The following is a 15,002-nucleotide window of genomic DNA, read 5'->3' on the forward strand; positions in this document are numbered from 1 at the left end:
AACTGGGGCACAGGGCAGAGGTGTAGGGGATGAGAGGATTCACCAGAGACAGAGTGGGGAGCAGAGCAGGCAGATGTAGTGAAATACACTGCTGAGGGGGGCAGCAAGCAGGTCAGGAGAGGTCTGCTGTGCCATGTGGGTCACCTCCCTGGCTGAGGATTGAATTCATGCTGTAGTGGCTGTGGTAACTTCATAGTGCTGTTTTGACCTGTTGTGCCACCAGGGAGGGCCCTAGTTTAGGATTTTTAACTAAGACATTAAAAAAAACTACATAATGAAAAAACAAATCTAAGGAAAACAAGACTTTTAGCATTGAATTAATCAGTGAATTAAAGAATTACTCTTAATTGGAATCCTTACCAAGAAAAACAATGTTATTTATTTATTATTTCTAGATAAGTTTTTAATATGGAATAAAGTTAAATGGTCACCAAGACATGAAGAAAAAAATCAAAAGCAATAATCTCACCATCTTTTTTCTGATGTTTCTTCCAAAAAAGAAAAGGAGCTAGACAAGTAAGTTTGCTACTTCAGAAACACTTACTTTGACCAGGTACTTTGATAAGCTCTATTTGTGTGTGACCTCATTTTATCAGCTCTTAATACCATGCTTGCAAATTTAAATATTTCAAAACAATTCTTTAAAATGCAGTATAATCAAGACTTCTTCCTTAATTAGAAAGTATCATTAGCAGCCTTACTTTATACTAATATAAACCTCAGTTATTATAGCAGATTTCTCTGCAGAAACCTAGCCCACCCTGAGCCCACATAGTAGAACCGGATGGACAGAGATGATGGCCAGGACAAAAGTACAGGACAGGAATAGGAATAGCTAACAACAAAATGTAACAAGGAGTCCTTGATTTCAGGCTGAAGAAAAAAAAATGGTAAGAGTAATTATGAAAACTATTTGTTCACTTGCACCAAAAAACCTTTCTCTTCCTCTCTGCTCCAAACCCTTCCCAAGTCTCAGCTCAAATTTTATTTCTTTTCACATCTTTCTTTACTCTAGTTTTCAGTAGTCATTCCTTTCTTTCACATGAGAATCCTCTTGTGATTCTCATTCTGAAACAAATAAATCCATATTAATGATGAATTGCCTACATTGTTCTCTATTTTGTTCAATGAATTTCTCTTATCTTCTATACTATGTTGACAGGTCCTTAAATGTAGTATATAGGTTAAACTCCCACAATTCTATCATGCCCACCACTGACCTCAGTAAAAGGAAAGCTTCTGAATAGAATCAATTCAAATAATCCTGTTGATTACTGACCTATTAAAATAGTACTTAAAATACCAGTCTCTAGGCATAACAGAACTTTTGAAAAGAATGTCAATACATGTGTGTTCTAAAATAGATTAAGAAGAGGTAAATTTCCTGAAAAAAAAAAAGGTAAATCCATCTGGTTATTGTCATTCTGAGCTACTACTAAAATAAAATTTAATTTAAAAATGTTGGGATCAAAAATTTCTGCGAAATTTTTTAATGCAAAATAAGGATCTGGGAAAACAGGTAATAGTATAGATTCTGATTTGAATTATTTGAAGAGTGCAACTTAAGAAAATAATAGTTTCTGGACTAAATTTTTGTTATATGTGTATAGATTTATTTACAGTATGTTTTTACAAACATATTGACAAAATTATTCACACTTGAAAAAATTAACATCCTTCAGAAAATTCTAGATTAATGTATATGTTTTCTTTCCCTAACTCTTTTGTGTTTCAAAACTTAGTATTTAAGAGAATCTATGATAAATATGCCAATTAAAAAAGAATATATATTTTTAAAGGGATGTCTTCATTGTCCCATTGCAGACATATTTAACTTGTGCTCACAGGTAAAAATCTGAGCATATGGTTTGCAAAGCATTCATAATAAATGCTGAATAAGAATATTATTTCCATATGACTGCTATAGTAAAAATCTGTATTGAATTAAAGAGTATCTACTATGATAGACATGTGAAATAATACTGTGAATAATGTGAAAAATACAATAGTCATATCAATATAGCTCACCTGTTTTAAACTACTGACTATAAAAACCAAATTACTTCTACCTATGCAATGCATATATTGCCAATTATCTGTGAGGAAAACAATTCAGCATTATCTATACTGATTCTCTTTACCATCTATATGGTTCATTTACCTATGTAGACCACTTCTAACCATGTAGATACTTCTTAATAATCACCTTATGATGAAAATATTTGTTGCTTCCCTCTACAATGTAGAGCCTAAAAAGTGCATGCTCATGGATGTTAACTGAACTTATTATGGTAATCATCTTACACATATGTAAGTAAGTCAAGTCATTATGCTATACTTTTTAAACTTACACAATAAAGGATGCCAATCATACTTCAATAAAATTGAAAAAGACAAAATTTTCTTTAAAGGTAAATGTGCAGTTCATAATTGTATGATATTTCAGACACTGTCAGGGAAGGCGATGACTTTAATAAATTCAACAAATGATTAAGTGTGAACACATTTTATATATTTAGTTTTAAAACCATTAATGTATAAACATTGCTATAGACTGAAATTAGAATCACTTTCACCTCATGCAGGAATTCTAAAGATTTGGATTTTTTTTTAAAGATTTATTTATTTATTTATACAGAACTGGAGTACAAGCCGGAGGTGCAGGAGTGGTGAGATACTTCACCAGCGACAGAGTGGGGAGCAGAACAGGAAGATCAACAAAGGACACTGCTGAAGGGAGCAGCGAATGGATCAGGAGAGGTCTGCCACGCCTCAGGGGCAGGCTAGAGCTCCAACTGATCCATCCACTCCTCCCCTGTTCCTCTCAGCAGAGTACTTCATCAGTCCGCCTGTTCTATGTTCTTCTCCCCACTCTGTCTCTGGTGAATCCTCGAGAATTTGAAAGGATATACTAGAAGTTCAAATTCTCTTTTATCATTACATTATTTTATATATATCAAAATAAAGTTTGCCATCCAACAGATACATTTCCTATGTATAATAAAAATAAACTAACTTAAAGTAAGAAAAAAATGTATTCCACATGTGAAGGAAAATATTTCTTTGCAGTAGTCTTTTCATGAGAACTTATCTGTGCTAAATAAACCAGGACAGGCAGAATTCAGGCAGCCCAATCTTATTAGATGTCCTTAACCGTTAATACCCAGAAGCTCTGATTTCATTAATGGAACAACATTTTAAAATTAAGATGACTAGAATCAAGTTGATTTTACAGATTAGAACTAGCCTGATTCTCATGCTTGAGTGCCTCACACACATAATAACATACATACTATTATACAAAAATAAACTGCTACACACACATACACAATGTATTATACTCATCTAAGGTTTTTAACACAATTAGTGCGCACTCCACTTTAGTTGACCATAAAGATATTTTATTTGAAGTGCTACTCTTGCTAAGACTCTTCAAAATAGATACAGAGTGAAATAATTTTGTAGAAAAAGTGCTTTTAATAAAATGGGATACCTTCCCAATACAAAACAGAAGTAAAAGAAGAAGAAAAAATAATGCAATGAGTTCAAATTTAGTTGAGGAGATAAGCAATACACTATATTTTAAACTTACCATTAGAGCAAAGAATACCATAAAGAAAAATGATAAACTACTTGTGTAGCCAAGAAATCCTGTAAAATAACAGTAAAATAAAAAGCAATTTATTAGGAAAGTGATCCTACCACACAGCTAAAGCTATACATCTTGGGCATGTTTTCTATTACAGAGCTTGGTATCTGGGGCTTAGGGTTGGGAATAACAACATTCCAACTATCTGTCACAGATCATTTGTGTAGCCCTGTATAGCAGAATTGGAACTGGCTTACCACTAATGGTACACTGTAAGGAAAGGCTGCTCTTTAATGTTCCACTGTAAAGATTTTATTTTAGTGAGGCAGACAAAATACTACTGCAAACCAAGTAATAGGTTAAGTGGGCAGGGCTGAAGGCTGAACATTCTAAAGTAAGGCCAAATTTAAAATCATTCACAACCACCACTTCTAGAAATGTGGTACCATGAGGTTTTAAAGCCCTTTAATATTTCTTTCTTTTTTCCCTTCTGCTAAACAAATAACCTCTTCTTCTAGAAAGACTTACCTATTTTAGGAAGAAGTGCAAGAGGGAACACAATCACAACACAAATGATAATTAGTAGTGTTTGTCCATCAAGATACCAAGACCTATTAGAAAAAAAAGTCCTATTTTAGGCACAGGATTCTAGTGTTTGTGTTTATACATAAATACACACAACAATCATTACACCACCCATTAGGAAAAACTGACTTCCTTTCGTAAAAATATATTTTTGGGGTGATTTGGTGATGGTGATGGGAAACCCATGGGGATTACAATTGAGATGAAAAAAAATGTGAAAAATGATGTTAAAATAAACTTTTTAATATAAAAAAAAAATTTAAAAAAAAATATATTTTTGTGGGATCCTACCATTATTAATGAATTTATATTTAAAAATATATCAGAACAATGAAATATCATTTTCAACTACAAATTAGCAAATATATAAACTCAAAACGAGTTTATTAAAAATGTTTAGTAGAAACTGGAAACAATGACAACTTTAAACAATGGGAATATGGGACAATCATAAAAAAGAATATTTTACAGGTAATAAAATGACTACTTAATAAACATAAATAAATGGCATGATAACAACATTAGTGAAAGAGCTAATAAAAAGAAAAGGATCTGTAATATATTTGTAAATGTTGTGACAAAGGAATTCTATAGTTTTCAGATTTTCAGGAAAGGTCATGAATTACCATTGGGAAGGGGTACCAAATATTTCACATAAAGATACTAGAATATTGAATGAAAAAGGAAAATTAAAAATGTGATGGTATATTTTAATTTTTTTAAATATTGGATGCACATAGAAGTATAAGAAAGAAATACTTAAAATACTAAAAGTAGTTATTTCTATATGGTAGCAATAGGAACAATTTTTATTTCCTCCTTGTTTGTATATTAATTTTTTTTTTAGTATAACATACATGTGTAGAAATATCTAAAAATTCAAGTTAACTTCCTGAGACTAGATTAGAATATAAAGCACAAATAATTCACAAAAGAAGTACAAGAGAATATATCTAAAGAAAATCTAATTTGTAGTACAAATTAAAGCAATAAATAATGAGGCAGGTAAAATTATTTTAAAAATAATATTCAAATATGATGCTTAACTGGCCCTTCACACATTGCTAGTGCTCTTGTCTTTTAGCACTATCTTCTGGAAAAACATTAACGATATATAGCAAGAGTAATAAAAGTATGGTAATCTATTCTAAGAAAATAATGAAAATATAAACAATTCCATATGAACACAACAGTATTATAATATTAAGAAGCTGAGAGAAATCCTATAATATTTATGTCAATAACAACATATTCAATAAGACATTATGCAGCTTTTTAAAAAATAACAATTTAGTAAGATGGAAAATGTTAAGTCAGAAATACAAAATGCATGATAACTATAATTTAAAAAAGATTTTTGGGGTAATCAAAGGAAATAAAGTGATAACAGTAGTTAGGTAAGAAATAGCATATATAACTTTGCTTTTTTCCAAACTTGTAAAGTAGCTGTCATATTTTTACGCTAAAACATAAACGTGCAACAGAGACAAACTAAATTTCATGCTAATGTGGAAACTGGGAACATCAAGGACAACAGAGGTACTTTTTCTCTATCAGGTAGTCAAATCTCCCACTATCATGTTAAATTTAAAAAACAGGCCCTCCCTGGTGGTGCAGCGGGTTAATGCACTGCAAAAGAAGCTCAAGCCACTTCCCCATGAGTTTGATCCCCGCCTGCCCATGAGGAGATCCACATGGCGTTGCAGACCTCTCCTGACCTGCCCGCTGCTCCCCTCAGCAGTGTACTTCGTCGATCTGCCTGTTCTGCTCCCCACTCTGTCCCTGGTGAACTCTCTCACCCTCCGTATCTCTGGCCTGTACCCCAGTTCTGTATGAAAAAATAAATAAGTCTTTAAAAAAAAAAAAAAGGATATGTTAGAAAAAAATACATTTAAAGAGTGAATCAAGACACAAAACATGAACAAACCAATGAGTAAGGAGAGTGAATAAGTAATCAAAGACCTCCCAACAGAGAGAAACCCAGGACCAGAAGGTTTTACTGATGAATTCTACTAAAGTGTTAAAAGAATTTATACAGTCCTAAGAGGAAGGCACACCCCCAAACTCATTTTCCAAGGACAGCATTACCCTAATACCAAAATCAGATAAGGACACTACCAAAAACAGAGGCATTCTGCAAAGGGTGATAAGTCAGACTAAGAAAGACAAATAGTGTAGATCAATTCCATGTTGAATCTAAAGAAGTTGAACTTGTAGAATGATGGTGATCAGGGGCTTGGATAATAGAGATATATTGAGCCAATAATAAAAATGTGCAGTTAGAGTAATAAATTCTGGGCATAAAATGCACAATATTGTGATTATAGTTAATAAACCATACTTATACTTGAAAGTTGCTAAGAGACTAGATCTTAAATGTTGTTATAGAAACGTGTTATGATGGAGGTGTTGGGGTGCTAATCAAAGCACAATATATAAGTCTATCAATTCAATGCTTCAAACACCTTGAACTTACACAATGATATATGTCATTTATATAGGAAGGAGCAAGAGAGAGGGGGAAGAAGGAAGGAAGAGCTTTCCTACATAAGTTTCAACCTTTCTACCTCTGACAAAGGTTTTATGATTCATTGTGTCTTTTTTATAGCCTGGTTCATGAGGAAGTCCCCTCTACTGTATTTTAATGGGTACTACAGGGTTCTGACAGCTTCTTTAACAGAACAAAAGAAGGAGCAACAGTAGAAATAGCACCATGATCATAAGGTTCTCTTCTCCATCCTAACTTATGTCTTTAGAAGTTGCATGTTCCAGAAACTACAACCTATACACAAGTAGTTCTAGCTCTAATGGATCAAAAGCTTTGCTCTCTTCATTTACACATGCTCCTCTATTCCTGGTATGCAGGAGCTCTTAAGAGAGCACACATATTAAAAATATAAAATGATACCAAGCATGTTCATCTTCTAGCCAATCTTGAATGAGAAACAAACGGGGAACTTCAAAATACCCCTCATTAAGGAACACCTGGCAACTAAATTTCTGAAGTTGGCAAAAAGCCCAGGGCTCTATGTCTGAAATCTCCTTCCTTCTGGGATCCAATATCAGATCTAACAGTTGCAGCACCAGGAGAAAAAAGACCCAAAGGAGCACCAAAGTAGATTCCATCTGTTCTGCTGTCCCTGCTGTTGTGAAGCAGAGCTGTGCAAAGGGCTCATGTTAATGCTTAGGATGAGAGCCTCTTTCTCTTTCCTAAGAAAAAAGGAACATTTCAAAATCCAGAACTTTGTAACTTATACTCTGATATCATAATTTTTAACTCTATAGCATTTCTGATCACAATTAAGCCATGTCCATAGAAGTCTTGACTACTCAAAGCATTGAACCATGCGCCTGAAAATAACTTCATCTCCTCTCAGCAATATCTCAGAATCATAGCTATGGAATGTGAGAGCTAGGAGGGACACCACAGATCATCTGGTTCAACAGCCTCACTTCATACGTCTGTAAAATCAGCAAAAGGATGATGGTGACCTAGTGAAGAAGCAGCGGGATACGCTCTCACTTCAGTGGTCTGAGTTTATGGTATTTTTCAGATACTGCCTCATTTATTTCAAGATTGTGCTTTCTTTACACTTTCTTTTTTACAGGATTGGACTTTAAGTTCCTATAAAAAAGAGCTTTATTGTAAAACATAATTTGTCTATTTCTGGCTTGACTGCTGTTTATTTCTTTCCGTTATTAAGTTATATTGATAAGGCCAATTATAAATACAGTGTTTTGCTACTCACCAAAAATAAAGGCAATACAGTAACACACTGTAAGCTTCATACGCATGTAACAGTCAACTGAATTGTGTTTGTCAAGGGATATTTTCCAAAGAACAGAAATGATAAAATTTATAAAGTAAAACCCCAATCTGAAAAATAAAAACCAATAAAAAGAAACCCCAAAAAACACATATTAAATATAAATACAGATATAAATATAAATTAGTATTTTAAAATAATATACTAATTTTAAGTTTTTTCCTTAGGGGGATAAAAAAGGATAACATAACAGAACCCCTGTTTTCTTATGTGATCTAAATATGCATGCTCTTAAAGACAAAATAATTAAAGTTTTATGCTTCCTAAAAAACTTGTTTGATCTGTGGATTTAATCCTATATGATAAAAATGTTCCAAGTATGAAATATAGAGCATAAATCCTTAGCTGTATTGCAAATGCTTTGGCATGCACATGTTTTTTTTCCATATTCTAATGAAAACCAGATTTATTTATAAGTTGCTTTAATTTCATTCTCGAATGGAATGGAACAAGAGTATCATATGTTCTGAATTAGGATCTTACTCACATCCCATATCAATTATGTAACTCAAATGCAAGACAACTTAATTGTGTCAATCATATTCCCCTGACATGATCATTAAATGTTAACAGAGAGCTTCCAACTTTTAACAGCCATAGATTTTAAAAATACAAGTTATTCTATGAAAAATATAGATGCCTCATAAAATTTTGCTACAAGTATTATAGCTTCTGACTTGTAATAGAATTTTTTTCAATTAAAATACTGCAAACATAAAGTTTCTCTTCAACATCTTTATAAAGGTTAATATTTTACAGAGGTACATCAAATCTCACTGGTAATCCAGAAAATAAGCAGACTTGAAAATTTTTAAATAAAATTTATTGTGAGTCAAACCCTAAAATAAGGTACATAATATCTTATTTATCTCAGAAGAAATATTACTGTGTAACTCTAGAAATAAATTGCCCTAGATAGTTAAGACAATTATCATGACATTTCCTTCTTAGTATTTTTCAGCAGTAAGTTTTAAAGACTAGTGATCTATCTGTATTCTAACTAATTAATGTAATTAGTCACTTACTGTTTTTCAAAACTTTAAAATCCAAAGTAAATTAATATATTATATTTAAAACAGGATGAGGCTGTTAAAAAGATGTACAATTTTAAAAGATCATAACAGAGATTATGCCAACTGACCACAATATGTTGAAACATACAGTTCTAGAAGTCCATTTCTGACATGTAAAAGTAACATTTTTATAAATTTTCTAATTAATATTTGTTTTTGCTTTTAAAACAAGACATTTGATTTGATATAAAATTATGATGAAAATATCACTCTTAATGGAAGAAAACCTAACTTTTAATAACAGTTCCATCACATACTACCTTCACTATTTCTAAAATTTTACATGTACATTTATGTCTCCTCTTTCACAAAGACAGATGACAATTTAAAAAAATGTAAATAGGAGTGACCAAAAGTTGTCTTCAAGGCCAAGAAGACAGAAAGCACATGTGATAACTATTAGGATTAACATGTAATTTAGGTAAAACATTCAAATTTAACTCTGACCTTCTTGACAGAGTAAAAAGGAAGAAAACCACCTTCAATAAAGTAATTATTACTGGAATTTTTTAATTCTTCACATTTACACTATAAGCATATAAAAACATGTATCTGTACAATATCTTACTTACTCATCCCAATAACTTTGATAATGAGGAACCACTGGTACTCCTATTAGGTGAAGAACCTACAGCTCAAACTGTATTGCCAGAGGAAGACCAATTCTTTTCTGACTTACTGAATATGAAATGGATAGAACTCACATTTCCTTACTCTGAGTCTAACATTCCTTATCCCACTTCATACTGACTTCAATTCTTAACCCCAAGTTACAAAAGAAATTTATCACATAGGATTTTTTTGAGAAACAGAAGTTTGTTCTTGAACGTTTTACAGCAAATGCAAAAGTGATTTTTATTGAACTGTTTCTTACAGCAATCATTTACTAACAGCATAAACTTAAAAGTAGATAAGCCAAGGTAATGTAAACAAGAAGTGTGGTAACAAATGTGGAAATCTTATAAACTGTAAAGAATGTTGTTAAAAAAAAAAGCACAATATCTTCTGATGATGAACAATTCTAAAGACATCTACCTACCTTCTTTTTTATTCACCCACATTGCTTGATGGTTCCTAGTTGACCTAAGGTATATTATACTTCCCTTACAAATACACATTTGCTGTTGTCAGAGTAGAATTCTTTAATGAAAGCCAAGTGTACACTCTGCAAACTAGATTTGGAACACTGCCCGCAATCCAGAATAAGTTCAAATTCTGTAAAAATACAACCTAATATGAAAGTCTAAAGTCTGACAGGTTTTATGTTATACTAAAGAAAATATAGTGAACTATCATTAAAGATATTAAATGGATTTCTTCTGCCTTTTAAAGTTATTTTTTTTTCTCAGAATTTCTTGTCCCATATAGTTAAAGGAAAAATAAAATTAATTTTTCCCACTAAAAGATGAATAGGCCCTCCCTGGTGGCGCAGCGGGTTAAAGCACAGCACTAAGAAGCTTAAGTCACTTCCGCATGAGTTCGATCCCTGCCTGCCCTAGAGGAGATCCACATGGCGTGGCAGACATCTCCTGACCCACCGGCTGCTCCCCTCAGCAGTGTACTTCCTCGATCTGCCTGTTCTGCTCCCCACTCTGTCTATGGTAAAGCCTTTCGCAGCCCCTGAGCCTCTGGCCTGTACCCCAGTTCTGTATGCACAAATAAATAAACCTTTTTAAAAAAAAAGATGAATAAATAGCCTTTAAAACCCAGTGTTTTTAAAATAAGGAGAAAGGAGGTATACTGTGGTTTAGTATTATTTACAATATCATTAAAAAATAGGAAATTAAACAATTAAGCTCCTGCAAATGATTTTTTTAATCATGCTTTATATTAGAAATGTCACATAAAGACAGTTATAACTTTATCACTATGACTTACTTTATCACTATGGTTTGCTGAGAAGTGACAGCAAAATTATACACTGGCCTCTTCTGTTTAGTAAGACCTTTATTATCAGTGCTTTCAGCCTCTACCCCTCCCCCTACCTTAACTTTTCATATTGCCAGAAGTTTCTCCACTACTCTTTTCCAAGAGTTAATTCATACCTGTCCTGTCCTATTTTACCCTGCAGAATGTAAGGGCATACCTAATACTTCAGATGGTTCACAACACAATTCTTTGTACATAACAGATCAACAAATGTCTGCTGAGAGTTTTATTATCTATGACTACTATGCCCAGCCTAATCTTCAAGTGTTTTGAAGACAGAGGTAATATTTATTTTACCCCTAATCTTCAAGTGTCCTGAAGACAGGGGTAATATTTATTTTATTTCCCACTGGAATTTAATAAATATCAAATTAAGAAGTGAATAGACACAAAGTGAAAATTTTTTCTTACCCACTATGGTCTCCAGATAAAAATTCTGAAATAGCAGCAGGGAGTTCTGTTTTAATAATGAAAAGATAAGAAGACATAGCTGCAAGAAAATTAAAAAAAAAAAACTATCAGAATTCCATAAATTTTAACTGTTTAAAGAATACTCCATTCAGAAACACAGGTGTCCACCAGCCTATGACAATGTGGGGAAAATTAACTCATACTGCACTCTTTTTACAGTCACATCTTTATAGGGAATAGAGATAAACCCTGCAGAGTGGAATGATCGGTAGGTTATTAAGTATGCTTCATTTATATTTCAAGTACAAGGCAAACTATCAATGGATAAGAAAGGAACTTGATCATAGGCAATTTATGAGTGAAATTTTAATTTTTTAATTTTTTTTTGCAAAAACTCGTGTTATCACACTTTCCAAGGTATTAGACTGCAGCAACAATTAATACTGAAACAGAACTTTAATAAATATAGCTTAAAATTTTATTTCTGGCCCTCCCTGGTGGCGCAGCCTGTTAAAGCACAGCACTGAGAGGCTAAAGCCACTTCCGCATGAGTTCGATCCCCGCCTGCCCCGGAGGAGACCACATGGCGTGGCAGACCTCTCCTGACCCGCCGCTGCTCCCCTCAGCAGTGTACTTCGGCGATCTGCCTGTACTGCTCCCTGCTCTGTCTCTGGTGAATCCTTTCACCCTCTGCATCTCTGGCTTGTACCCCAGTTCTGTATGAATAAACAAATCTTTAAAAAAAAATGTTGGGGGGCCCCTCCCTGGTGGCGCAGCTGGTTAAAGCACTGCACTAAGAAGCTTAAGCCACTTCCTCATGAGTTAGATCCCCGCCTGCCCGGAGGAGATCCACATGGCGTGGCAGACCTCTCCTGACCCGCCCGCTGCTCCCCTCAGCAGTGTACTTCGTAGATCTGCCTGTTCTGCTCCCCACTCTGTCCCTGTTGAATCCTCTCACCCTCCGCATCTCTGGCCTGTACCCCCAGTTCTGTATGAATCAATAAATAAATCTTTTAAAAAAATTGTTCCTTATTACTAAAGACCTGCCCATATAGATCTAAAAGTCTCTTTTTTTCTCTGCTACTCCTCCACTTCCAGCCCAACATTATAGACTTATATTATTATAAAACAAAAACAGAATGCACATTAAGTTATTTAAAATTATCCTCTAAAATACTGTCCTTGAAAATAGACTACAAAAGATTCAATGGAGGGCCCTTCCTGGTGGTGCAGTGGGTTAAAGCACAGCCCAGCAAGCTAGCTGCAGCCACCTCTGTGCCAGTTCTATCCTGCCACCCCGGAGGTGACCCACATGGCACAGCAGATCTCTCCTGTCTCAATCACTGCTCCCCTCATCAGCGCACTTCACTGGTCTGCCTGTTCTGCTCCCCACTCTGTCTCTGGTGAATCTGCTCACAGTCCCTGCATCTTTGGCCTGTACCCCAGTTCTGTATGTACAAATAAATAAATCTTTAAAAAAAAAAAAAGACTCAATGGAAGGTACTAAGATTATAGAGCCAAAACTTACATTTTTTCCCCATTTTATTTGCAAGGCTCTGTATTATACAATCAAAATCTGAAATTAGTATTATTTCTCACATTTTATCTGACAAGACCTAAGATAGATAGCTTTTATAGCATTTTAATACATGTATAATGTAGTTATTAGAAAAAAATCTTATAAACCATCATATTCTAGCAAGTGTTTTCATGTGGTTCCAAAATACAGAACTCATTCATTTGTAAATAATTGACTTTAAGATCAAATACTTAAGTATATAGAAACCCAGATGATTGAGTGAGAACTTCAGTTTAACAGAGTAATAATCTCTCAACCCCAACAAGAGAGATTACCAAGAGCCAATAACAGTATGTGCATGAAGAATAAAAAGTATACTATGTACATGCTAATTTTATTACTTATTTATATTTTAGGAAAAATTTCACATTTTCCTTTGATTTACAAACAGTACACAAATGAATGTCAAGTCTGAAGGGCAAAAATCTGAGGAAAACTGGTAAAAAGTTTCAAATAATTTGGGAAGAAGAACGTACATTCTTAATCAACATATTTAAAAGTAGTTGAACTTCTTCACAATTATTATAGTGCTCTGGGACAACTTAACTCTAGTGAATAAAAAGGATAAATACTAGGTGTTTGTGTAAATTTATAAGAAGATGACAATACATACAGACACAATCTCAACATTTTTAGTAAAATAACATGTGCCTAAGGCAAAGCAAAATTTAGAACAGTTAAATAATCACTACTCTGTAACAAAAACATACATGTGCACATTTTCCAGTTTATGACTATTTCTTTTTCCCTTGCAGAAGTGCAGCTGTTAAAGTAGAGCTTTTTCTCCAACAGAAGTAAGAGTGCATTTCTGCAAACTCTTTTAGCTATGAGGCATTAAAATTGGCTCTTTGTGAAAGGTGCTGTATCTTGCTCATACACTCCTAAGAAAAAAATTAAATCATTTGAGGACAAAAGGAAAGTTCTGGATTAAACCCCCCCCCAAAGATTTGGCGTCTTTGTTTATAATACTTTATCTATTCCAAAGAAGCATCCACATATGGAATGACGATGAAAATCATGAATCAATTTTTCTGAAACTAGCCTAGGGCTACTTAAATATATCTCACAGGGATAAAGTACCTTGAAAACAAGGAATGCAGACTTCCCACACAATGCAATTTATTATCTGCCCATCAGTCTTTTTGCTTGGATTAATCCAACACCACATGCATTTCTAAAGTTTCAGACATTCATCTCTTTCAGTAATTTTCTATTATTTCTTTTAGATCTTTAGTTGTAAAAAGCTTCAATGAATATGAGATCATATTTCTTTCTAATATACAATCTGTCATTCTTCCCAGAATTTCTATTAGCCCCTGGCTAATCATTTGATCGCTTTTATCCTCTGTTGTTGCCTTAACTCTTTGGTTTTTAAATGGGAATCCTATTTCATGAGATTCCAGTCTGAAGAATCATGTATATTTCAAGAAATTCGACCTCACTAAACATATGTTTCTCTCAAAAAAGATCTCAGTATACATGACATAAACATAATAAAACATGCAAAATACTTCTTTCTTAGAGAGTGCTGGTGCTTGCCTTAAGAGCTACAAAACCACAAAAAAACTTCCACTGATTAAGTAAAACAAAGAAGGATACTATCCTGTTCACTGTCTATAAACTATTTTTTCTTAATCACATGCAATTAGACCTTCATGTAAGGACTAGCACATTATATATAATAAAGAAGTAAAATGAAAAGGACTACCAAATACACATACATAAAGAGAATCATCAATTCAATAAAATAAACTGGGAAGTTTTAAATATTTATTATCAATAGGAAAACTCAGATATCCATTGCTTATAACCAAAAGGTTCACTATATCAAATAGCTGTCTGCCACACCTTTTGTCTCATGTCTTCTATTAATGGCATAAGGAAGTGTTTAAAAACTTGTATTAGAGACAGGTCATAAGGAAGAATTTGTAAATGATTTTTGCTGACATCAATACATAGCACAGACTCCTAATACAAGACATACCATGTTGTACTCTAAATTAGTAGCT

The 15,002-nt window shown here is 33.5% G+C and overlaps 1 protein-coding gene across 1 annotated transcript in view; it reads right to left on the reverse strand.

Annotated features, from left to right (window-relative positions):
* The window catches only part of SLC38A6 (solute carrier family 38, member 6), a 55,799-nt gene that overhangs the window by 12,010 nt on the left and 28,787 nt on the right, over positions 1–15,002 (reverse strand). The window contains exons 6-8 of the mRNA XM_004682085.2: positions 11,415–11,493; positions 4,118–4,200; positions 3,593–3,651 (exon numbers count right to left, since the gene is read on the reverse strand). Coding sequence (XP_004682142.1) covers positions 3,593–3,651; positions 4,118–4,200; positions 11,415–11,493 — 221 coding nt within the window. The remainder of the gene's footprint in view (positions 1–3,592; positions 3,652–4,117; positions 4,201–11,414; positions 11,494–15,002) is intronic.

Source organism: Condylura cristata, unplaced genomic scaffold (assembly GCF_000260355.1).
Source record: "Condylura cristata isolate star-nosed mole 26May11 unplaced genomic scaffold, ConCri1.0 scaffold00013, whole genome shotgun sequence".
NCBI classification, from domain to species: domain Eukaryota; kingdom Metazoa; phylum Chordata; class Mammalia; order Eulipotyphla; family Talpidae; genus Condylura; species Condylura cristata.